The sequence below is a fragment of the Coregonus clupeaformis genome, chromosome 39 (genome assembly GCF_020615455.1).
Source record: "Coregonus clupeaformis isolate EN_2021a chromosome 39, ASM2061545v1, whole genome shotgun sequence".
Lineage (NCBI taxonomy): Eukaryota > Metazoa > Chordata > Actinopteri > Salmoniformes > Salmonidae > Coregonus > Coregonus clupeaformis.
Window position 1 is genome coordinate 12,671,718 of NC_059230.1, and position 20,772 is coordinate 12,692,489.

Below are 20,772 nucleotides of genomic sequence, written 5' to 3' on the forward strand. Positions count from 1 at the left end.
AAAGTCCTCCTTCCCTCCTTCTGTATTACACACCATACACAAACACACACACAAAATATCGAAAATACCACGGACTGACATCTCATTTCCCTTCCTTAAGTAAATATGTGCAGTAGGTACCACCTGAATAACCTTGTTGTGTCTGAATGTGAGATGTTGAAAAGGAATTATTCACACTGCCTGCAGGGCCTCTTCATCTGACAAAAATGTCTGAGACATATTAGTTGTGTTTGACAACACTCACTTGGTGGTATGCACCTGCCTACATAGTCCAACACTACCCTTGGCATACTAAGCATTTGGCTAGTTCAGGAGAGCGCAACGTGTGTGTGTGTGTGTGTGTCTCGACCGCCTCATACCTCCTCTAGTGTGGTATCTGAGATGCCGTAGTTGGTGACACCAATGTCGGCCATCTTCAGGTCCAGCTCTTTGAAGAGGAGCGCGAAGGTGCCATCCTTGGCCCCACCATAGGGAAGGATGTAGGTGATCTCCTGGCCGATGCTCTCCAGGAACACCGCCTCGGGAACATGCCGACGCACCAGCTTACTGACATCTGTGAGCTCTACATGGTGAAGAGAAACAGGACTTACTGGAAGGATGACATGGATGTATTGAAATGGAATTACAGTATAATTTTTGTCCTTTATTTTGACAATTTACAATAATAAAATAATGTCATGAAGCCATGACATTATATTCATGCCACACACACACGACATGACATTCTACAGCCTGTCAGACTCTCAGGCCACTCTTACATTTACATTTACGTCATTTAGCAGACGCTCTTATCCAGAGCGACTTACAGTTAGTGAGTGCATACATTATTTTCGAACCCACAACCCTGGCGTTGCAAACGCCATGCTCTACCAACTGAGCTACATCCCTGCCGGCCATTCCCTCCCATACCCTGGACAACGCTGGGCCAATTGTGCGCCGCCCCATGGGTCTCCCGGTCGCGGCCGGCTATGACAGAGCCTGGATTTGAACCAGGATCTCTAGTGGCACAGCTAGCACTGCGATGCAATGCCTTAGACCACTGCGGCACAATGTTTAAGTGATTTGAACACTTGGAAAAACACAACATAAAATCATCCTTCAATTTAATTATTTCCAATGACAGTCAAGGTAATATATACTGTATATGGCACTTGTGAATGAAGCACAAGGGACAAACATGACACATTTTGGATACATTATTAAGGGGGATCCTGTTGATAAATTGTATTTAGGTGGTGTTAGTCCTACCTGTGGGTTCAGAGTTACTCCAGTTCTGGCTTGCGATCCCTTCATCCAGACTGGTTCTCCTCAATGACTCACCAGTCTCCTATTAGAGAGAAATTAAAAAGGCTGCATCACGGTAGAGCTCTCAGACTGATTATCACCTTCACAATTCACTCATCATATCTATCAACTCACCACTGTGGTCTAAGAAGGACTGCTGAGATTGAAAGAAGTCCTACTGAGACTGTCCTAATATGGACACTGATCATATTTCATATTTCTTATTATTCACTCAACCATCCTATCATGAGTTATTGGTAATGGTGAGAGGTTAGCATGTCTTGGGGGTATGATCGTTGACCCACTGTAACTTTCTCACTCATCATTATTCGCTATTTATTCTGGATTATCCGTAATCATGGTAGCATCCACATTAATGTATAAGTGTTAGAAACATATTCTATTCTTATTTACAATAAAAGTTACTCCAAAATGACACAATACAGTATTTACCATTCATTTCTATTGGTCAAAAAAAATAAATCTGAAACACACACATTTTTTTTTACTGCAAATGCATCCAACAAGTTTGTAGGGTCACAAGCTTGATGTAGTCATTGCGTGCTAAGAATATGGTACCAAATACTAAACATTTGACTACTTTATAAGAATCTTTGTCAATAATTTTTACCCCTACCTTTTTGAGGGATTTTTTTTTTACTTAATCTATTTCTATGAGCAATTGTATTAGTATTAAATAAGATAGTTTCCCAATTTCTTGGAGCATACAATGTAGGTCAGTATTTGAAAAATTTATTTTATACAGTCATTATTGCTCATCTTTATCAAGGGTGTCAATACTTTCGGACCCCACTGTATATCCATGTAAAAGTAGTTAAAATCCATGACATTTTGATGATGGTAGTAGTATGCTAAACAAGTTTTTGACAATTTTATGTTTACTTTTTGAAAATAATGATTTTAAAGGACCAGAATACCCCAAAACCTCAAAATTGATAAGTAGATGTCATTTCACCCTGTGGTACCTGGCCTTAACTTTACAGTCAATGGACAGAATGGGAAGCATGAACTATTGTTTTTATGAGAAGTCCTTGGCACCGATGTCATTTTGGGGGAGCATTAGATCTCTCTTAGCAAAATGTGTTTGTCTTTTTGTTCATTTATTTATTTATTTTTTAACAAAATTACTCCACTCTCCACAAAGAGCCTATAGACTAATGGTAATTGCTGTAGCCCTGCAGGCATCAGTGAATCTTGTTCATTTGCTGCTATTGATTAAAACGAACTGTGCAAGGCACTGCAAGGAGCTAGATCAAGAATCCCACTCCCCCCTCCCTTAAGACAATTAGTATCATCCAGTACAGAGGTATCTGCCAATTCTCATGCTGGGGGAGACTAAACATAGATCATTACAGGGGATGGCAACAAGTCAGATCACTTTGGAAAGTCAGAGGAACCGTGTCGATAATGGACTGCATGGCAAATGTTGCTGATATGTGTTAGAGGTTACTATTGGAGTGATTTCCCCCAGATGCAAAAAGTCAAACGAACATGCCCCATTATCGGTGAATTATAGGTTGGTGTCATGATGTTGTTCAATGTGGGATCAGACATTATGAATGGGCAATTGCAAATATGCACCAGAGTTGTATGTTTCCTTTGGAAATACAGGTTTAGCTCACAGTGATCAAATTAAACTAAGGTGAAAACTCACAGCCAAAAAAAATTAAACAAAAGTTGTGATTTTTAGCTAGGTAGCACATGCTTATCTGCCATTTTTGACACTGAAATGTCATGTGTGGAGTTCACCCAGCTCCATAATTTCCTAAATAGAGAACTATTTATCATTCTGGGGGCATGTTTTGGATCTTCAACAATTTCAACTGTTAGCACAACTTTCAAAAATCATATCGATAAGTTATCAATTCATAACATTTCCTAGGCCCAAAACAGACATCAATGCAAAATGCAGCACACACTTTAAATTATTAACCTTGCTCCTGGGTGATGTTTCCCTTAGGTACAGATCTAGGATCAGCTTCCCCTCACCTATTCCAAACCTTAACCATTGGTGGGGAAAATTTAAAACTGACCCGAGATCATTGTCTAGGGGCAACTTCACTCTCCTCCATTTACCTCTTTCACCTGGCCCTGCTCGGCTCCAGTGCACTGGTTGGTCATTTGCTTGTCTCCGGCCTTGACCAGAGTGAGGTAGTAGCCACTGCCAAAGTATTTCTTCAGGAACAGGGAGGAGCCGTAGCAACACATCTTGCCGTGAGAGATAATGGCAATGCGGTCTCCCAAGATGTCCGCCTCGTCCATGTGATGAGTGGAGAGGATGATTGTGCGACCTGCGGGGGAGAGATGGAGAAACCCAATCTATTGATTTCACTCAATGAGCCCAATTTGGAGTGGTAGGGGGGCGGTTTGTGTATGTGTGTGAGTCAGTGCTCTGGGGGCCCATTTTGAGAAAGAAAGAAAGTTGCACCAAACAAACAATAAATGTAAAGTCTTTGAACTGAGCCAAGTTTCCATATTGTGTTTTTATGCTTATTTCCTCATTGTCCACCCCTCTGTGTTTAAAACTCATACTGTACTTCAAAGCAACAAGATTGAGTGTGGGTGGCAATCTGGAACAAATGACAAATTCTGCAATACCAGTCTTCCTTCCAAATCAAGATAGAAAACAACAACTACATACACTTCTACCTAAATAGAATACAATATAGCCAACATAAAACTATGCATAGGCCTGGTTAAATAAATCTACTAACGGTCCCTTTGTCGTGTTTCTGAACACAGTTTCCTTTTTTTGCCAGCGGAAGTTATATTTGAGTGAAACCAAATGGCAACCACAGAGAATCTATACACGACACCGGAGCCTGCTTATTCACAGAAGGAGGGGCGGATTATATCATGCACCCTGAGCTAAAATATACTAATTAGCACATTCCTAGTCAATCAGGAAGCAGGCATGACATTTGTGATGAAGTCACAGCATGGTCATCTAGCTGATGTCGTTAGCTCACAGCGTGCATGGTGGCAGCATTGAAATGCATCTCTGTTATTGTTGATTGTGGCACATTTCAAAACAGCATAAACACCCCTTGTCTCCAATTTCTACTCTGAAATGCAAGGAAGTTTAGGATTTTAAAGGTTAGCGTTGCAATGGCTTTATTGAAGGGTAACAGGATATTTACATTTTAAGAGGAAATAATGATGTAACATTAGCCACCGCAAATCTCATTGCTAGCAAACAAGATGCTGTATCCAAAACTGTAAGGTGTCTCCTGTACTGTTTACTATATATCTACATTTTCCAAACAGATTGTTTCTCCCTGAAGTAGCAAGATAGTTAACTAGTAACACTGTCATAAAAAATGCCTCCAGAATGATGATGGGAGGTGGCTACAGTTGTGTTTATACTTTACCAAATGTGACGAAATGCACTTTTATGTGTATTAAATGTATGGAAAAGTGCTGTTCTTTGAAGGGGGAGATTGGGAGGAGTGCAGCAGGTAGTGATTCAGTACTACTGACATGGCTCATTTTGCATGGCCGTTTGTGCTCACTGTTGATTTTTCAAGAAATTGCCTTGGTTTACATGGAGAAAAAATAAAAACACACTGGATGATGGGAGCTGTGAGAAAAATAAATGTGTTTGGTCGGTGTGCAGCCCACAAAGGTATACTGATTTATGGTGTGTTGTGGTGCATTACAGCACAAAGTGATAGATCAAAGTAGTGGGAAACACAGGTACATCTCCTGTGCTGTGACTACATTCAACATAGTACCGGTGAAAACCGGAGAGCTAAATTCCTGTTTTCCTTTAGGCCTACAGTGGCTTGCGAAAGTATTCACCCCCCTTGGCATTTTTCCTATTTTGTTGCCTTACAACCTGGAATTAAAATGGATTTTTGGGGGGTTTGTATCATTTGATATACACAACATGCCTACCACTTTGAAGATGCAAAATAAGACAAAAAAATAGAAAACTTGAGCGTGAATAACTATTCACTACCCCAAAAGTCAATACTTTGTAGAGCCACCTTTTGCAGCAATTACAGCTGCAAGTCTCTTGGGGGATGTCTCCATAAGCTTGGCACATCTAGCCACTGTGTCACGAGTTACAAAGCCAGAACCCAGAAGCAGACCAGGACAAGGTAAGTTGAAACGAAGGTGAGTGTTTATTTACAAGTTCAAGAGTGATGCTGAATAATCCAGGGAACAGAGCGGGCGGCGTTGATTAGTTGTTGGGGGTGCAGTGGTTGATCCGATCATGGCTCGGCAGCCGCCGACCACCAGGCAGAGGTTGGATGAAGGTTCCGGACGAGTGATGTTCATGGCTAACGATCCGGCAGGGAATGGATGTTAGGCCAGAGCCTAAGAAGGGTGATGATCAGGACCAGGTGTGCAGATTGCTGATGGGATGCAGGTGCGGAAATCAAGAGAGCTCCCCGGAGCGTTCCAGAACCCTCGGGAAACTGGAGATCACGAGCAGAAAAACTAGTCCACAGACAGGACCCGACTCAGACTGCCGGGATCGTTACAGTACCCCCCCTCCGACCGAACGCCACCGGGCGGACTCCCGGAGCGCCAGGATGGAGACGGTAGAAGTCACGGATGAGGTCAGCATCTAGGATCTGTCGCCGCGGAATCCAACTCTCTCTTCAGGACCATACCCCTCCCAGTCCACGAGATACTGGAAACCCCGGCCCCGCCGTCTGGAATCCATGATGCGTCGCACCGTGTAGGCAGGACCACCTCCGATCATCCGAGGAGGAGGAGGAGGAGGCGGAGGAGGCAACAGAGGACTGAGGAAAACAGGCTTGAGGCAGGAGACATGAAAGGTGGGATGGACTCTGAGCGTCCTCGGGAGTTTGAGTCGAACTGCCACCGGATTGATCACCTTCTCCACCACAAACGGACCAATGAACTCGGTAACAACTTCCTAGACTCAGTCCGTAAGGAAGATCCCGTGTGGCCAACCAGACCCTATCTCCGATGGTATAGGTGGGAGCGGGGATCCGGCGACGATTCGCCTGGAGCTGATACCGGTCCGAAACTCTAAGGAGTGCCTTTCTGGCCCGATGCCAGGTCCGGTGGCAACGACGAATATGGGCCTGAACAGAAGGCACTGAGAGCTCCTTCTCCTGAGAAGGGAACAAGGGAGGTTGGTAGCCATACAGGCACTGGAAGGGAGACATCCCAGTGGCAGATGTAGGGAGAGTATTGTGGGCATACTCAACCCAAGGCAACTGAGAGACCCAGGAGGTGGGGTTGGAAGAGGCCAGGCAGCGTAGCGTGGATTCCATCTTCTGGTTGGCTCTCTCCGCCTGCCCATTAGATTGGGGGTGAAAACCAGATGTGAGACTGACTGTAGCTCCAATGGCCAAACAGAAGGACTTCCAGACAGCAGAGGTAAACTGAGGGCCACGGTCGGAAACGATATCACTGGGCAAACCGTGGACCCTGAAAACCTCCCTAACCAGGATCTCGGACGTCTCCGAGGCAGAGGGAAGCTTGGCAATTGGCACAAAGTGGGGCGAACTTGCTGAATCTGTCCACGATAGTCAGAACGACCGTGTTCCCTCAGAAGCGGGCAACCCAGTGACAAAGTCCAGGGCCAGATGCGACCATGGTCGCCGGGGAATAGGAAGGGGGTGAAGTAGTCCAGAGCTGGGCCGATTGGTACTCTTATTCTGCGCACACACTGGACAGGCAGCAACATAACCCCGAGTATCCTCGGCCATGGCAGGCCACCAAAAAGCGTCTGCGAAGAAGCGCCATCGTCCGAGCCACGCCAGGGTGACAAGCCATCTTGCTGGCGTGGGACCATTTGAGGACCGCAGGACGAACCGACTCAGGCACAAACAACCGACCGGGTGGACCGTTACCGGGACCGGGCTGCGTCCGAAGGGCCGCCATCACCTCCTCCTCAATCCTCCACCTAACAGCTCCCACGACGCAGTTCCGGGGGAGAATTGTCTCGGTCTTGGACCCACTCTCCTCCGTCTTGGAGAACATCCGAGACAAGGCGTCCGCCTTGCCGTTCTTAGATCCAGGTCGGAACGTCAGGGAAAAATTGAATCGTCCGAAAAACAACGACCACCTGGCCTGACGGGGAGTTGGAGACGTCTAGCCGATTGCACGTAAGCAAGATTCTTGTGGTCAGTCCAGACAATAAACGGTTGCTCCGCCCCCTCCAACCAGTGGCGCCACTCCTCCAAGGCAAGTTTCACCGCGAGAAGCTCCCGGTTACCCACATCGTAATTCCTCTCCGCAGGCGAAAGGCGCGACGAGTAGTAGGCGCAGGGATGGAGTTTACTGTCCGTGGAGCATCGCTGCGACAGGATGGCGCCAACTCCCACATCAGACGCGTCCACTTCAACGAGCGAACTGACGGGCCGTGTCCGGTTGAGAGAGAATCGGTGCGTTGGTGAATCGCCTCTTCAAATCCAGAAACGCTCGATCCGCCTCCGGATTCCACTTGAAGCTCCTGATACTGGAAGTCAAGGCAGTTAACGGAGCGGCCACACGGCTGTAATCCCGGATGAATCTGCGGTAGAAATTCGCAAACCCCCAAAAATCTCTGGAGCTGCAATCTCGTACCGGGCTGGGCCCATTCCAGAACCGCTCTAACCTTCTCCTGGTCCATCCTAATCTCTCCCCTGGAGATGATGTACCCGAGAAAGGATGTCGTGTGGGCGTGAAACTCGCACTTCTCGGCCTTCACGAACAGGCGATTCTCCAACAATCGCTGCAGAACCTGCCGGACATGCTGGACGTGGTCGGAAGGTTCCTTCGAGAAGATCAGAATGTCATCCAGATAAACAAACACAAAGAGACCGATCATATCTCTCAGGACGTCGTTCACCATACTCTGGAATACCGCTGGAGCATTGGTCAGTCCAAACGGCATCACCTGATACTCGAAGTGACCCATCGGTGTATTGAAACCCGTCAACCACTCGTCTCCCTCTCTGATCCGGACCATGTGATACGCATTGCGTAGGTCTAGCTTGGTGAACACCGTAGCACCCTGTAAGGGAGTCGAAGGCAGAACTCATCAAGGGCAGGGGATACTTGTTCTTGACCGTGATGTCATTCAACCCCCGATAATCAATACACGGTCGAAGAGAGCCATCCTTCTTACCCACAAAGAAGAATCCTGCCCCCAGGGGTGATGACGAGGGACGAACGAGACCAGCAGCTAGGGACTCCTTGATGTAGGTCTCCAAAGCCTCACGTTCAGGGCGGGAGATACTGTATAACCTTCCCTTGGGGTAGACAGCTCCAGGGAACAGGTTGATGGCACAATCATATGGTCGGGTGGGGAGGGAGTGACAGAGCCTTCTGCTTACTGAACACTTCCCCCAAATCGTGATATGTCTCGGGAACCAGGGACAAATCTGGGGGTTTAGCCTCAATCACCTGACTGGGAACCGAATGGGGACAGGCAGTCTTGAGACAGTTAGCATGACAATCAAGGCTCCAACTTCGTTACCTTGCCCGTCACCCAATCGAACGTGGGATTGTGTTCCTTCAGCCAGGGGTATCCAAGGACCAGAGGAACATGGGAAGACGGCAGAATGAAGAATGAAATCATCTCCGAATGATTCCCCGACAACAGCATCTTAACCGGTTCAGTCCTCATCGTGATACGTGCCAGCCTACTGCCGTTCAGAGTGGTCGCTTCAATGGCTTCCGGCAATTGCTCCTTGGAAAGCCCCAGCTGTTCCACCAACTCGGCATCAAGAAAGCTTCCATCGGCACCTGAATCGATAAAAGCGTTAATCGCTAAGCTCTGATTCCTGTTCACAAGGGTAGCCGGGAAACGGGGTCTGACAGAGGTATTGAGAGGTCGAAACTGGCTCGCTAAAAGTCCTCCCAACTTTAGCGAGCCGCGCAGTTTGACGACCGCCGGGAACAGGTGGCGAGGTAATGTCCCGAACCACCACAGTAGAGGCAACAGTTAGTCCCTACGTCTGAGTTGGCGTTCCTCCTTGGTTAACCCGTGCCGCCCTACTTGCATTGGTTCCGAATCGGGAGACAGGACCTCTCCACTAATCCTGTGTGGTGGACGATGATCGACGTATTCTGGTCCAATCCCCGACCCGACTGGAACCTGAGAAGCTGATCGATTGGACGGACCCCATTGCTTCTCCCTCCTTCGCTCTCGGACTCGATTATCCACCCGAATAGACAAGGCTACCAAGCTGTCCAGGTCACTAGGCTCCGGATAGGAGATCAACTCATCCTTGAGCTGCTCCGACAGACCCTGGTAGAAGGCCGCTTGCAGAGACTCCTCATTCCACCCACTCTCCACAGCCAACGTCTTGAACTCGATCACGAAGTCGGCCACGCTGCGAGTTCCTTGGTGAAGCGAAAACAGGCGCCTAGCTGCGTCCCTCCCTCGGACGGAATGGTCGAAAAGCTTCCTCAGCTCGGCCGTGAACCCCGGGTATGAAGCCATGCAGGGGTCTTGTCGTTCCCAAACGGCTGAAGCCCACTCCAGCGCTCGACCACGCAGCAACTCAATCACAAAGGCTATCCTAGCCTTGTCTGTGGCATAAGAGTAGGGCTGTAGATCGAACACTAACCCACACTGCATAAGGAAAGAACGGCATCTTCCCAGCTCCCCCTCATATTTATCCGGCGTCGGAACCTTGGGCTCACGGAAGGACACCGCTCCAGACGCGGCAGGCGAGATGGGTGAAACCGGTAGTGGATCCTCCACCGGAAACTCGCGCTGGTTCTGGACCTCCGTCAGACCGGTAGAAAGGTTCCGAACTGCCAACGCGATCTCCTGTAGCTCCGTGCTATGATGGCCCAACATCTTCTCCTGATGGGTAATGGCCTGGCGAACAGAGTCCAGGTCCGCTGGGTTCATTACTGGCCGGATCGTTCTGTCACGAGTTACAAAGCCAGAACCCAGAAGCAGACCAGGACAAGGTAAGTTGAAACGAAGGTGAGTGTTTATTTACAAGTTCAAGAGTGATGCTGAATAATCCAGGGAACAGAGCGGGCGGCGTTGATTAGTTGTTGGGGGTGCAGTGGTTGATCCGATCATGGCTCGGCAGCCGCCGACCACCAGGCAGAGGTTGGATGAAGGTTCCGGACGAGTGATGTTCATGGCTAACGATCCGGCAGGGAATGGATGTTAGGCCAGAGCCTAAGAAGGGTGATGATCAGGACCAGGTGTGCAGATTGCTGATGGGATGCAGGTGCGGAAATCAAGAGAGCTCCCCGGAGCGTTCCAGAACCCTCGGGAAACTGGAGATCACGAGCAGAAAAACTAGTCCACAGACAGGACCCGACTCAGACTGCCGGGATCGTTACACACTGGGATTATTGCCCATTCTTCAAGGCAAAACTGCTCCAGCTCCTTCATGTTGGATGAGTTCCGCTGGTGTACAGCAATCTTTAAGTCATACCACAGATTCTCAATTGGATTGAGGTCTGGGCTTTGACTAGGCCATTCCAAGACATTTAAATGTTTCCCCTTAAACCACACAAGTGTTGCTTTAGTAGGATGCTTAGGGTCATTGTCCTGCTGGAAGGAGAACCTCCGTCCCAGTTTCAAATCTCTGGAAGACTGAAACAGGTTTCCCTCAAGAATTTCCCTGTATTTAGCGCCATCTATCATTCCTTCAATTCTGACAATTTTCCCAGTCCCTGCCGATGAAAAACATCCCCACAGCATGATGCTGCCACCACCATGTGGGGATGGTGTTCTCGTAGTGATGAGAGGTGTTGGGTTTCCGCCAGAGATAGCATTTTTCCTTGATGGCCAAAAAGCTCAAGTTTAGTCTCATCTGACCAGAGTACCTTCCTCCATATGTTTGGGGAGTCTCACCATGCCTTTTGGCGAACACCAAACGTGTTTGCTTATTTTTTTCTTTAAGCAATCGCTTTTTTCTGGCCACTCTTCTGTAAAGCCCAGCTCTGTGGAGTGTACGGCTTAAAGTGGTCCTATGGACAGATACTCCAATCTCTGCTGTGGAGATTTGCAGCTTCTTCAGCGTTATCTTTGGTCTCTTTGTTGCCTCTCTGATTAATGCCCTCCTTCCCTGGTCCGTGAGTTTTGGTGGGCGGCCCTCTCTTGGCAGGTTTGTTGTGGTGCCATATTCTTTGCATTTTTTAATAATGGATTTACTGGTGCTCTGTGGGATGTTCAAAGTTTCTGATATTTTTTTTATAACCCAACCCTGATCTGTACTTCTCCACAACTTTGTCCCTGACCTGTTTGGAGAGCTCCTTGGTCTTCATGGTGCCGCTTGCTTGGTGGTGCCCCTTGCTTAGTGGTGTTCCAGACTCTGGGCCTTTCAGAACAGGTGTATAATAACTGAGATCATGTGACACTTAGATTGCACACAGGTTAACTTTATTTAACTAATTATGTGACTTCTGAAGGTAATTGGTTGCACCAGATCTTATTTAGGGGCTTCATAGCAAAGGGGGTGAATACATATGCACGCACCACTTTTCCGTTATTTATTTAGAATTTTTTGAAACAAGTTATTTTTTTCATTTCACTTCACCAATTTGGACTATTTTGTGTATGTCTATTACATGAAATCCAAATAAAAATCCATGTAAATTACAGGTTGTAATGCAACAAAATAGGAAAAACGCCAAGGGGGATGAATACCTTTGCAAGGCACTGTACATCAAATGGAGGGATGCAGACTTTCATGCAATTTAACAGCTGCAAGATATTGTTAATTGCTAAGCACAATTAGGTGTGTATACTTAGGCTAAAGTAAGCACATCGTACTGCTATGCCGAGGCTGAACCCTAATTGACCAATCCATATTCAGAAAATGTTCACTCCTCCTCAGACATCACCCATCACCCTGTCTTCTTAACTCTAAACTAGTCAATCGTCACCCCTCCTCAACCCCTCGTCTAGTCAAGTCCAAACCCTGCACTAGTCAAGCGTCAAACTTGACTAGGTGAAGGGTGAGGTCTGAGGAATGATAATATTCCTAATATGGATTCCGTACTACCTAGATCAATGATGTGGAAACTATTTACACCTGAACAGTACCTGAGCTTTACCTGTTTCACTCAATGAGAAACAGAAAATCTGCCTGAAGTGTTGCGTGTTAATACAGTTATCGTATTACTAAACCACTAAATAAGACTGACATTCACCACACTCCTTAGCAAAGACAGAGGAAGATTAGTGTTTCCAATGACATCACCGGTGTGCATCGTGTGATTTTGACCAACTGTGAGTAGGCATTTCCTACTAATTCGTTGACAATGTCATTGGAAACACTTATCTTTCTCTATATGTTTTACTACAAAACACAGAAACGCGACATTTTCACATACAGTATGTTGATTTTGGGGTGGTGCAGGAGATGATGAATATGAAGATGAAAAATGGTGACATTTCGCTTTTAAGGGACTACGTTTAGAAACATGACTTGCACTTAGTTTGGGGTTTTCTACATCTTTTACTTCAAACCCACTGTATCTAAAGAGAGTGTTCTGTTTATCCAATCTACATAGAACATTTCAGTTGAGAAAGCAGGAAGTTACTGATGAGTTGGAAGGATAGGGTTTCTTAGTGTTTTGAGAGTGTTGAGTTATATCACAATGGTGGAGTGTCTCTCTTACTGCACCTCCACCCCAGTAAAACGCATCTCTCTCAGCTAAAAAACTTCCTACGTGTAAATGCTTAGATAACTACTGTATTTACTGTGTATACACATATTCCTATTTACACTATTTACAGCATATACAAAATAAAATATATACAGTGGGGAGAACAAGTATTTGATACACTGCCGATTTTGCAGGTTTTCCTACAAAAATCCAGAAAATCACATTGTATGATTTTTAAGTAATTAATTTGCATTTTATTGCATGACATAAGTATTTGATCACCTCCAACCAGTAAGAATTCCGACTCAGAGACCTGTTCGTTTTTCTTTAAGAAGCCCTCCTGTTCTCCACTCATTACCTGTATTAACTGCACCTGTTTGAACTCGTTACCTGTATAAAAGACACCTGTCCACACACTCAATCAAACAGACTCCAACCTCTCCACAATGGCCAACACCAGAGAGCTGTGTAAGGACATCAGGGATAAAATTGTAGACCTGCACAAGGCTGGGATGGGCTACAGGACAATAGGCAAGCAGCTTGGTGAGAAGGCAACAACTGTTGGCGCAATTATTAGAAAATGGATGAAGTTCAAGATGACGGTCAATCACCCTCGGTCTGGGGCTCCATGCAAGATCTCACCTCGTGGGGCATCAATGATCATGAGGAAGATGAGGGATCAGCCCAGAACTACACGGCAGGACCTGGTCAATGACCTGAAGAGAGCTGGGACTACAGTCTCAAAGAAAAACATTAGTAACACACTACGCCGTCATGGATTAAAATCCTGCAGCGCACGCAAGGTCCCCCTGCTCAAGCCAGCGCATGTCCAGGCCCGTCTGAAGTTTGCCAATGACCATCTGGATGATCCAGAGGAGGAATGGGAGAAGGTCATGTGGTCTGATGAGACAAAAATAGAGCTTTTTGGTCTAAACTCCACTCACCGTGTTTGGAGGAAGAAGAAGGATGAGTACAACCCCAAGAACACCATCCCAACCGTGAAGCATGGAGGTGGAAACATCATTCTTTGGGGATGCTTTTCTGCAAAGGGGACAGGACGACTGCACCGTATTGAGGGGAGGATGGATGGGGCCATGTATCGCGAGATCTTGGCCAACAACGTCCTTCCCTCAGTAAGAGCATTGAAGATGGGTCGTGGCTGGGTCTTCCAGCATGACAACGACCCGAAACACACAGACAGGGCAACTAAGGAGTGGCTCCATAAGAAGCATCTCAAGGTCCTGGAGTGGGCTAGCCAGTCTCCAGACCTGAACCCAATAGAAAATCTTTGGAGGGAGCTGAAAATCCGTATTGCCCAGCGACAGCCCCGAAACCTGAAGGATCTGGAGAAGATCTGTATGGAGGAGTGGGCCAAAATCCCTGCTGCAGTGTGTGCAAACCTGGTCAAGACCTACAGGAAACGTATGATCTCTGTAATTGCAAACAAAGGTTTCTGTACCAAATATTAAGTTCTGCTTTTCTGATGTATCAAATACTTATGTCATGCAATAAAATGCAAATTAATTACTTAAAAATCATACAATGTGATTTTCTGGATTTTTGTTTTAGATTCCGTCTCTCACAGTTGAAGTGTACCTATGATAAAAATTACAGACCTCTACATGCTTTGTAAGTAGGAAAACCTGCAACATCAGCAGTGTATCAAATACTTGTTCTCCCCACTGTATGTATATATAGTATTATATATATATATTTTTAACTGCATGTTTTCCACGCTCTATTATACTCGTATTGTGTTTTCTTATTATATTTTTATTTGAACGTTTTTATAGCTATTGCACTGTTCGCAAGGAGAGCTTGCAAGTAAGCGTTTCATTTAACTGTGTTCACTACGCTGTTCCCTGTGCATATGACAAATCAACGTTGAGTTGATTCGATAGGATTGGATGTGACTTGTACAGTGCCTTCAGAAAGAATTCATATCCCTTGACTTATTCCATATTTTGTTGTGTTACAGCCTGAATTCAACATGGATTAAATAAAATAAAAATCACACAATACCCCATAATGACAAAGTGAAAACATGTTTTTAAGTATTCACACTCCTGAGTCAATACATGCTAGAATCACCTTTGGCAGCGATTACAGATGTGAGTCTTTCTGGGTAAGTCTCTAAGAGCTTTGCACACCTGGATTTTACAATATTTGGACATGATTCTTTTAAAAATTCTTCAAGTTCTGTCAAGTTGGTTGTTGATCATTGGTAGACAGACATTTAAGTCTTGCCTTAGATTTTCAAGACGATTTAAGTCAAAACTGTAATAAGACCACTCAGGAACATTCAATATCGCCTTGGTAACCAACTCCAGTGTATATTTGGCACAGAAACGCGACATTTTCACATACAGTATGTTGATTTTGGGGTGGTGCAGGAGATGATGAATATGAAGATGAAAAATTGTGAAGTTTCGCTTTCAAGGGACTACGTTTAGAAACATGACTTGCACTTAATCATGTTAACCACTATTATTGTACACAGAGTGAGTCCATGTAACTTATTATGTGACTTGTTAAGCAAATTTTTACTCCTGAACTTATTTAGACTTGCCATAACAAAGGGGTTGAATAATGATTGACTAAAGACATTTCAGCTTTTCATTTTGTATTAATTTGTAAAAATGTCTAAGAACATAATTCTACTTTGAGATGATGGGGTATTGTGTGTATGCCAGTGACACAAAATCTCAATTTAATCCATTTTAAATAGGGCTTTAACACAACAAAATGTGGACAAAGTCAAGGGGTGTGAATACTTTCTGATGGAACGGTATGTCAACGCCAACAGATCACTTACACTACTGCGCTAACGTTTGAAATACATTTTTCTGATACTGTATCACGTAATTTGTCAACAGGGGATTAATTTGTTCTGATACTGTATTACGTAATTTGTCAACAGGGGATTCATTTGTTCTGATACTGTATTACGTAATTTGTCAACAGGGGATTCATTTGTTTTGATACTGTATTACGTAATTTGTCAACAGGGGATTCATTTGTTCTGATACTGTATTACGTAATTTGTCAACAGGGGATTCATTTGTTCTGATACTGTATTACGTAATTTGTCAACAGGGGATTCATTTGTTCTGATACTGTATTACGTAATTTGTCAACAGGGGATTCATTTGTTCTGATACTGTATTACGTCATTTGTCAACTGGGGATTCATTTGTTCTGATACTGTATTTCGTAATTTGTCAACAGGGGATTCATTTGTTCTGATACTGTATTTCGTAATTTGTCAACAGGGGAGCTGCTGTATGAAATGACATTCTGTATACATAATAGATTGAGCAGCTACAAAACAAATTAGTCATGAAATAACCTATGAATTGGTTTGCGGTTGTGATATCGGTGATAGTAGGATTCATTTGCAAGGCAATGTGGCATCACAGTGATTATTTTGATAACTGACTTGATTATAAAAAAAAGTGTGGGAGACGAGGCATTTCATTCAGCCTAATTTCATTCATAAATGCCAAATTTTCCTAAAATGCCTTTTGTTTATGCTTTTTGATTTATGCTTAGAACATTTGTCTAATCTCAATGATTCATCACCTTAATTCAAAACACACTGCAGGCTACAGCATTAGATACGCACTAATTATTCTCTAGCATTCTCTATATGGCATAAATGCTATTGTTTCCCCAAGTGATCAAATGCAACTTAAAACATCATCCACTATCCTTACCAAACCTTGTGTCAACTATATCCTCGCCTAAATATGACAACATATTTCACTGCTAAGGCATTAAGCTTTAACCAAATGTATAATGTGTAACAGTAAGCTGTAATATCAGCACATGCTATTTAATGTACTCCCGAGTTAAACTTTGAAGCACAACTAAAGGCAATAAACAACTTCTCTGATAGAAAGCGGCCTATGTGGCATCGATATTAGTCCGAAAAATGTATTATAGTGTCAAAATTGACTAAAAAGTGTAAATAGGATCATTTTGTTCATAAAGTCAGTCTCGTCCAAATCTGAGTTTTGTAAGTGAGTTGGTCATGACTTACTTGAGAGTTGAGTTTTGATTTCGACAATGCTCACTTGCCCACTAACACGGGATACACAGCTGCAGGGATTGCGCTCTATCAAATTCGACCACAGAACAAAGAGGGTGAGACCGACCTGCCCAGCAGCACAGCGGATCTGGTTTTGTTTACATGAGACAATGTCTTAATTTTTTTACTTGACAAATAGTGCACAAAATATCTTAGCTAGATGCAAAATTGCGTGACTAAAACTTCCTCTGCAAAAATAGCAAACTTAATTACAGATTTCTTAAATTAGACTATATACAGTTGAAGTCGGAAGTTTAGATACACTTAGGTTGGAGTCATTAAAACTCGTTTTTCAACCACTCCACAAATGTATTGTTAACAAACTATAGTTTTGGCAAGTTGGTTAGGACATCTACTTTGTGCATGACACAAGTGATTTTTCCAACAATTGTTTGAAGACAGATTATTTCACTTATAATTCACTGTATCACAATTCCAGTGGGTCAGAAGTTTAGATACACTAAGTTGACTGTGCCTTTAAACAGCTTGGAAAATTCCAGAAAATGATGCCATGGCTTTAGAAGCTTCTGATAGGCAAATTAACATAATTTGAGACAATTGGAGGTGTACCTGTGGATGTATTTCAAGGCCTACCTTCAAACTCAGTGCCTCTTTGCTTGACATCATGGGAAAATCAAAAGAAATCAGCCAAGACCTCAGAAAAAAAAATTTTGACCTCCAAAAGTCTGGTTCATCCTTGGGAGCAATTTCCAAACACCTAAAAGTTCCACGTTCATCTGTACAGACAATAATATGCAAGTATAAACACCATGGGACCACGCAGCCGTCATACCGCTCAGGAAGGAGGCACGTTCTGTCTCCTAGACATGAACATACTTTGGTGCGAAAAGTGCAAATCAATCCCAGAACAACAGCAAAGGAACTTGTGAAGATGCTGGAGGAAACATGTACAAAAGTATCTATATCCACAGTAAAACGAGTCCTATATCGACATAACCTGAAAGGCTGCTCAGCAAGGAAGAAGCCACTGCTCCAAAACCGCCATAAAAAAGACATGGGGAAAAATGTCGTACTTTTTGGAGAAATGTCCTCTGGTCTGATTTAACAAAAATAGAACTGTTTGGCCATAATGAACATGGTAATGTTCAGAGAAAAAAGGGGGTACTTGCAAGCCAAAGAACACCATCCCAACCGTGAAGCATGGGGTGTCAGCATCATACTGTGGGGGTGCTTTGTTGCAGGAGGGACTGGTGCACTTCACAAAATAGATGGCATCATGAGGAAGGAAAATTATATGGATATATTGAAGCAACATCTCACGACATCAGTCAAGAAGTTAAAGCTTGGTCACAAATGGGTCTTCCAAATGGACAATGACCCCAAGCATACTTACAAATTTGTGGCAAAATGGCTTAAGGACATCAAAGTCAAGGTATTGGAGTGGCCATCACAAAGCCCTGACCTCAATCCTATAGAAAATGTGTGGGCAGAACTGAAAAAGCATGTGCGAGCAAGGAGGCCTACAAACCTGACTCAGTTACACCAGCTCTGTGAGGAGGAATGGGCCAAAATTCACCCAACTTATTGTGGGAAGTTTGGGGAAGGCTACTTGAAATGTTTGACCCAAGTTAAACAATTTAAAGGCAATGCTACCAAATACTAATTGAGTGTATGTAAACTTCTGACCCACTGGGAATGTGATTAAAGAAATAAAAGCTGAAATAAATCATTTTCTCTACTATTATTCTGACATTTCACATTCTTAAAATAAAGTGGTGATCCTAACTAACCTAAAACAGAGAATTTTTACTAGGATTAAATGTCAGGAATTGTGAAAAACTGAGTTTAAATGTATTTGGCTAAGGTGTATGTAAACTTCCGACTTCAACTGTATATACAAAAGTATGTGGACAACCCTTCAAATTAGTGGATTTGGCTACTTCAGACACACCCGTTGCTGACAGGTGTATAAAATCGAGCACACAGCCATGCAGTTGCCATAGACAAACAGTAGAATGGCCTTACTGAAGAGCTCAGTGACTTTCAAGGTGACACCGTCATAGGATGCCACCTAGAGCTGCCCGGGTCAACTGTAAGTGCTGTTATTGTGAAGTGGAAATGTCTAGGAGCAACAATGGCTCAGCCACGAATTGGTAGGCCACACAAGCTCACAGAACGGGACCGCCGAGTGCTGAAGCGCATAACGCATAAAAATCGTCTGTCCTCGGTTGCAACACTCACTACCGAGTTCCAAACTGCCTCTGGATGCAACATAAACACAAGAAATGAGTTTCCATGGCCGAGCAGCCGCACACAAGCCTGAGATCACCATGCGCAAAGCCAAGCAACGGCTGGAGTGGTGTAAAGCTCGCCACCATTGGACTCCGGAGCATTGGAAATGCGTTCTCTGGAGTGATGAATCACGCTTCACCATCTGGCAGTCCGACGGAAAAATCTGGGTTTGGCAGATGCCAGGAGAACGCTACCTGCCTGAATACATAATGCCAACTGTCAAGTTTGGTGTAGGAGGAATAATGGTCTGGGGTTGTTTTTCATGGTTCAGGCTAGGCCCCTTAGTTCCAGTGAAGGGAAATATTAATGCTACAGCATACAATGACATACTAGACGATTCTGTCCTTCAAACTTTGTGGCTACAGTTTGGGGAAGGCCCTTTCTTGTTTTAGCATGACAATGCCCCCTGGGCACAACGCGAAGTCCATACAGAAATGGTTTGTCGAGATCAGTGTGGAAGTACTTGACTGGCCTGCACAGAGACCTGACCTCAACCCCATCGAACACCTTTGGGATGAATTGGAACGCCGACTGCGAGCCAGGCCTAATCGCCCAACATCAGTGCCCGACCTCACTAATGCTCTTGTGGCTGAATGGAAGCAAGTCCCCGCAGCAATGTTCCAACATCTAGTGGAAAGCCTTCCCAGAAGAGTGGAGGCTGTTATAGCAGCAAAGGTGGGATCAAATCCATATTAACGCCCATGATTTTGGGATGCGATATTCGACGAGCAGATGTCCACATACTTTTGGTAATGTAGTATATCTTAGGTTCATTCTGACTATTTTGAGGAAGTAATACTGGCTTTGTTCCTATGGTGTCTCATGGGCACAAACATCAGTAACTGCCACATCAAACCACAGCCCCCAAGACTGAAATCTTGTTTTTCTTAATTGGTGCATTTTGTTGTTCTTTAAGAACTCCTCCACACTGTGATTACACTCTCTCCCTGCTCTCGCCTACCCAACTATTTGACACATGTTAACACATCTACAGTTCAAATTGGGGAATGTCAAGTGCTTTCAGCACATGAGTTTAATTGGCACGTATTAGATCCCCATAACTATGTTTTAGAAGTAAACTAGAAAGAACATAGATCAGCAACCAAATTATCCATGCAGGTCATATCATCAAACATCTTTTACAGAGTGTAAGAGATCTTCAGAGGAATAAACGGAGGCGGAAATGTGATGTATTCCTATAGGGACCTCATTAGTGTCTATTGAACACAGAACATAGAATTGATGTTCTAATTAACTAGCTACAGTGCATATATGTTACAAGTTTGGCTACTTCAGAGCTTCAACTATGTCAAAGGTGTCAGTTACTTGCTATCAATAACACTGAGACTGACCAATGGGAACATTTGAGAATCAGATGACGCCATTTCCTGGAAAAACAATCAGCATAGCACTAGCATTTCTGTCCTTCAAATCATTTGAACAATCAAGAATTAAGGGCCGAAATCTGTAACTTACGCAAATGTCTGAGTTACTCTTAAGTTTAAGACCCAAGCACTTAATCAAGGAAGTGAAAAATGCAATATATCACCTTGGCTTTGGTTTCA

The 20,772-nt window shown here is 44.3% G+C and overlaps 1 protein-coding gene across 1 annotated transcript in view; it reads right to left on the reverse strand.

Annotated features, from left to right (window-relative positions):
- The window catches only part of LOC121554258 (phospholipid-transporting ATPase ABCA1-like), a 223,508-nt gene that overhangs the window by 104,676 nt on the left and 98,060 nt on the right, over positions 1 to 20,772 (reverse strand). Inside the window, exons 23-25 of the mRNA XM_045211911.1 lie at positions 3,382 to 3,596; positions 1,249 to 1,327; positions 360 to 562 (exon numbers count right to left, since the gene is read on the reverse strand). Coding sequence (XP_045067846.1) covers positions 360 to 562; positions 1,249 to 1,327; positions 3,382 to 3,596 — 497 coding nt within the window. The remainder of the gene's footprint in view (positions 1 to 359; positions 563 to 1,248; positions 1,328 to 3,381; positions 3,597 to 20,772) is intronic.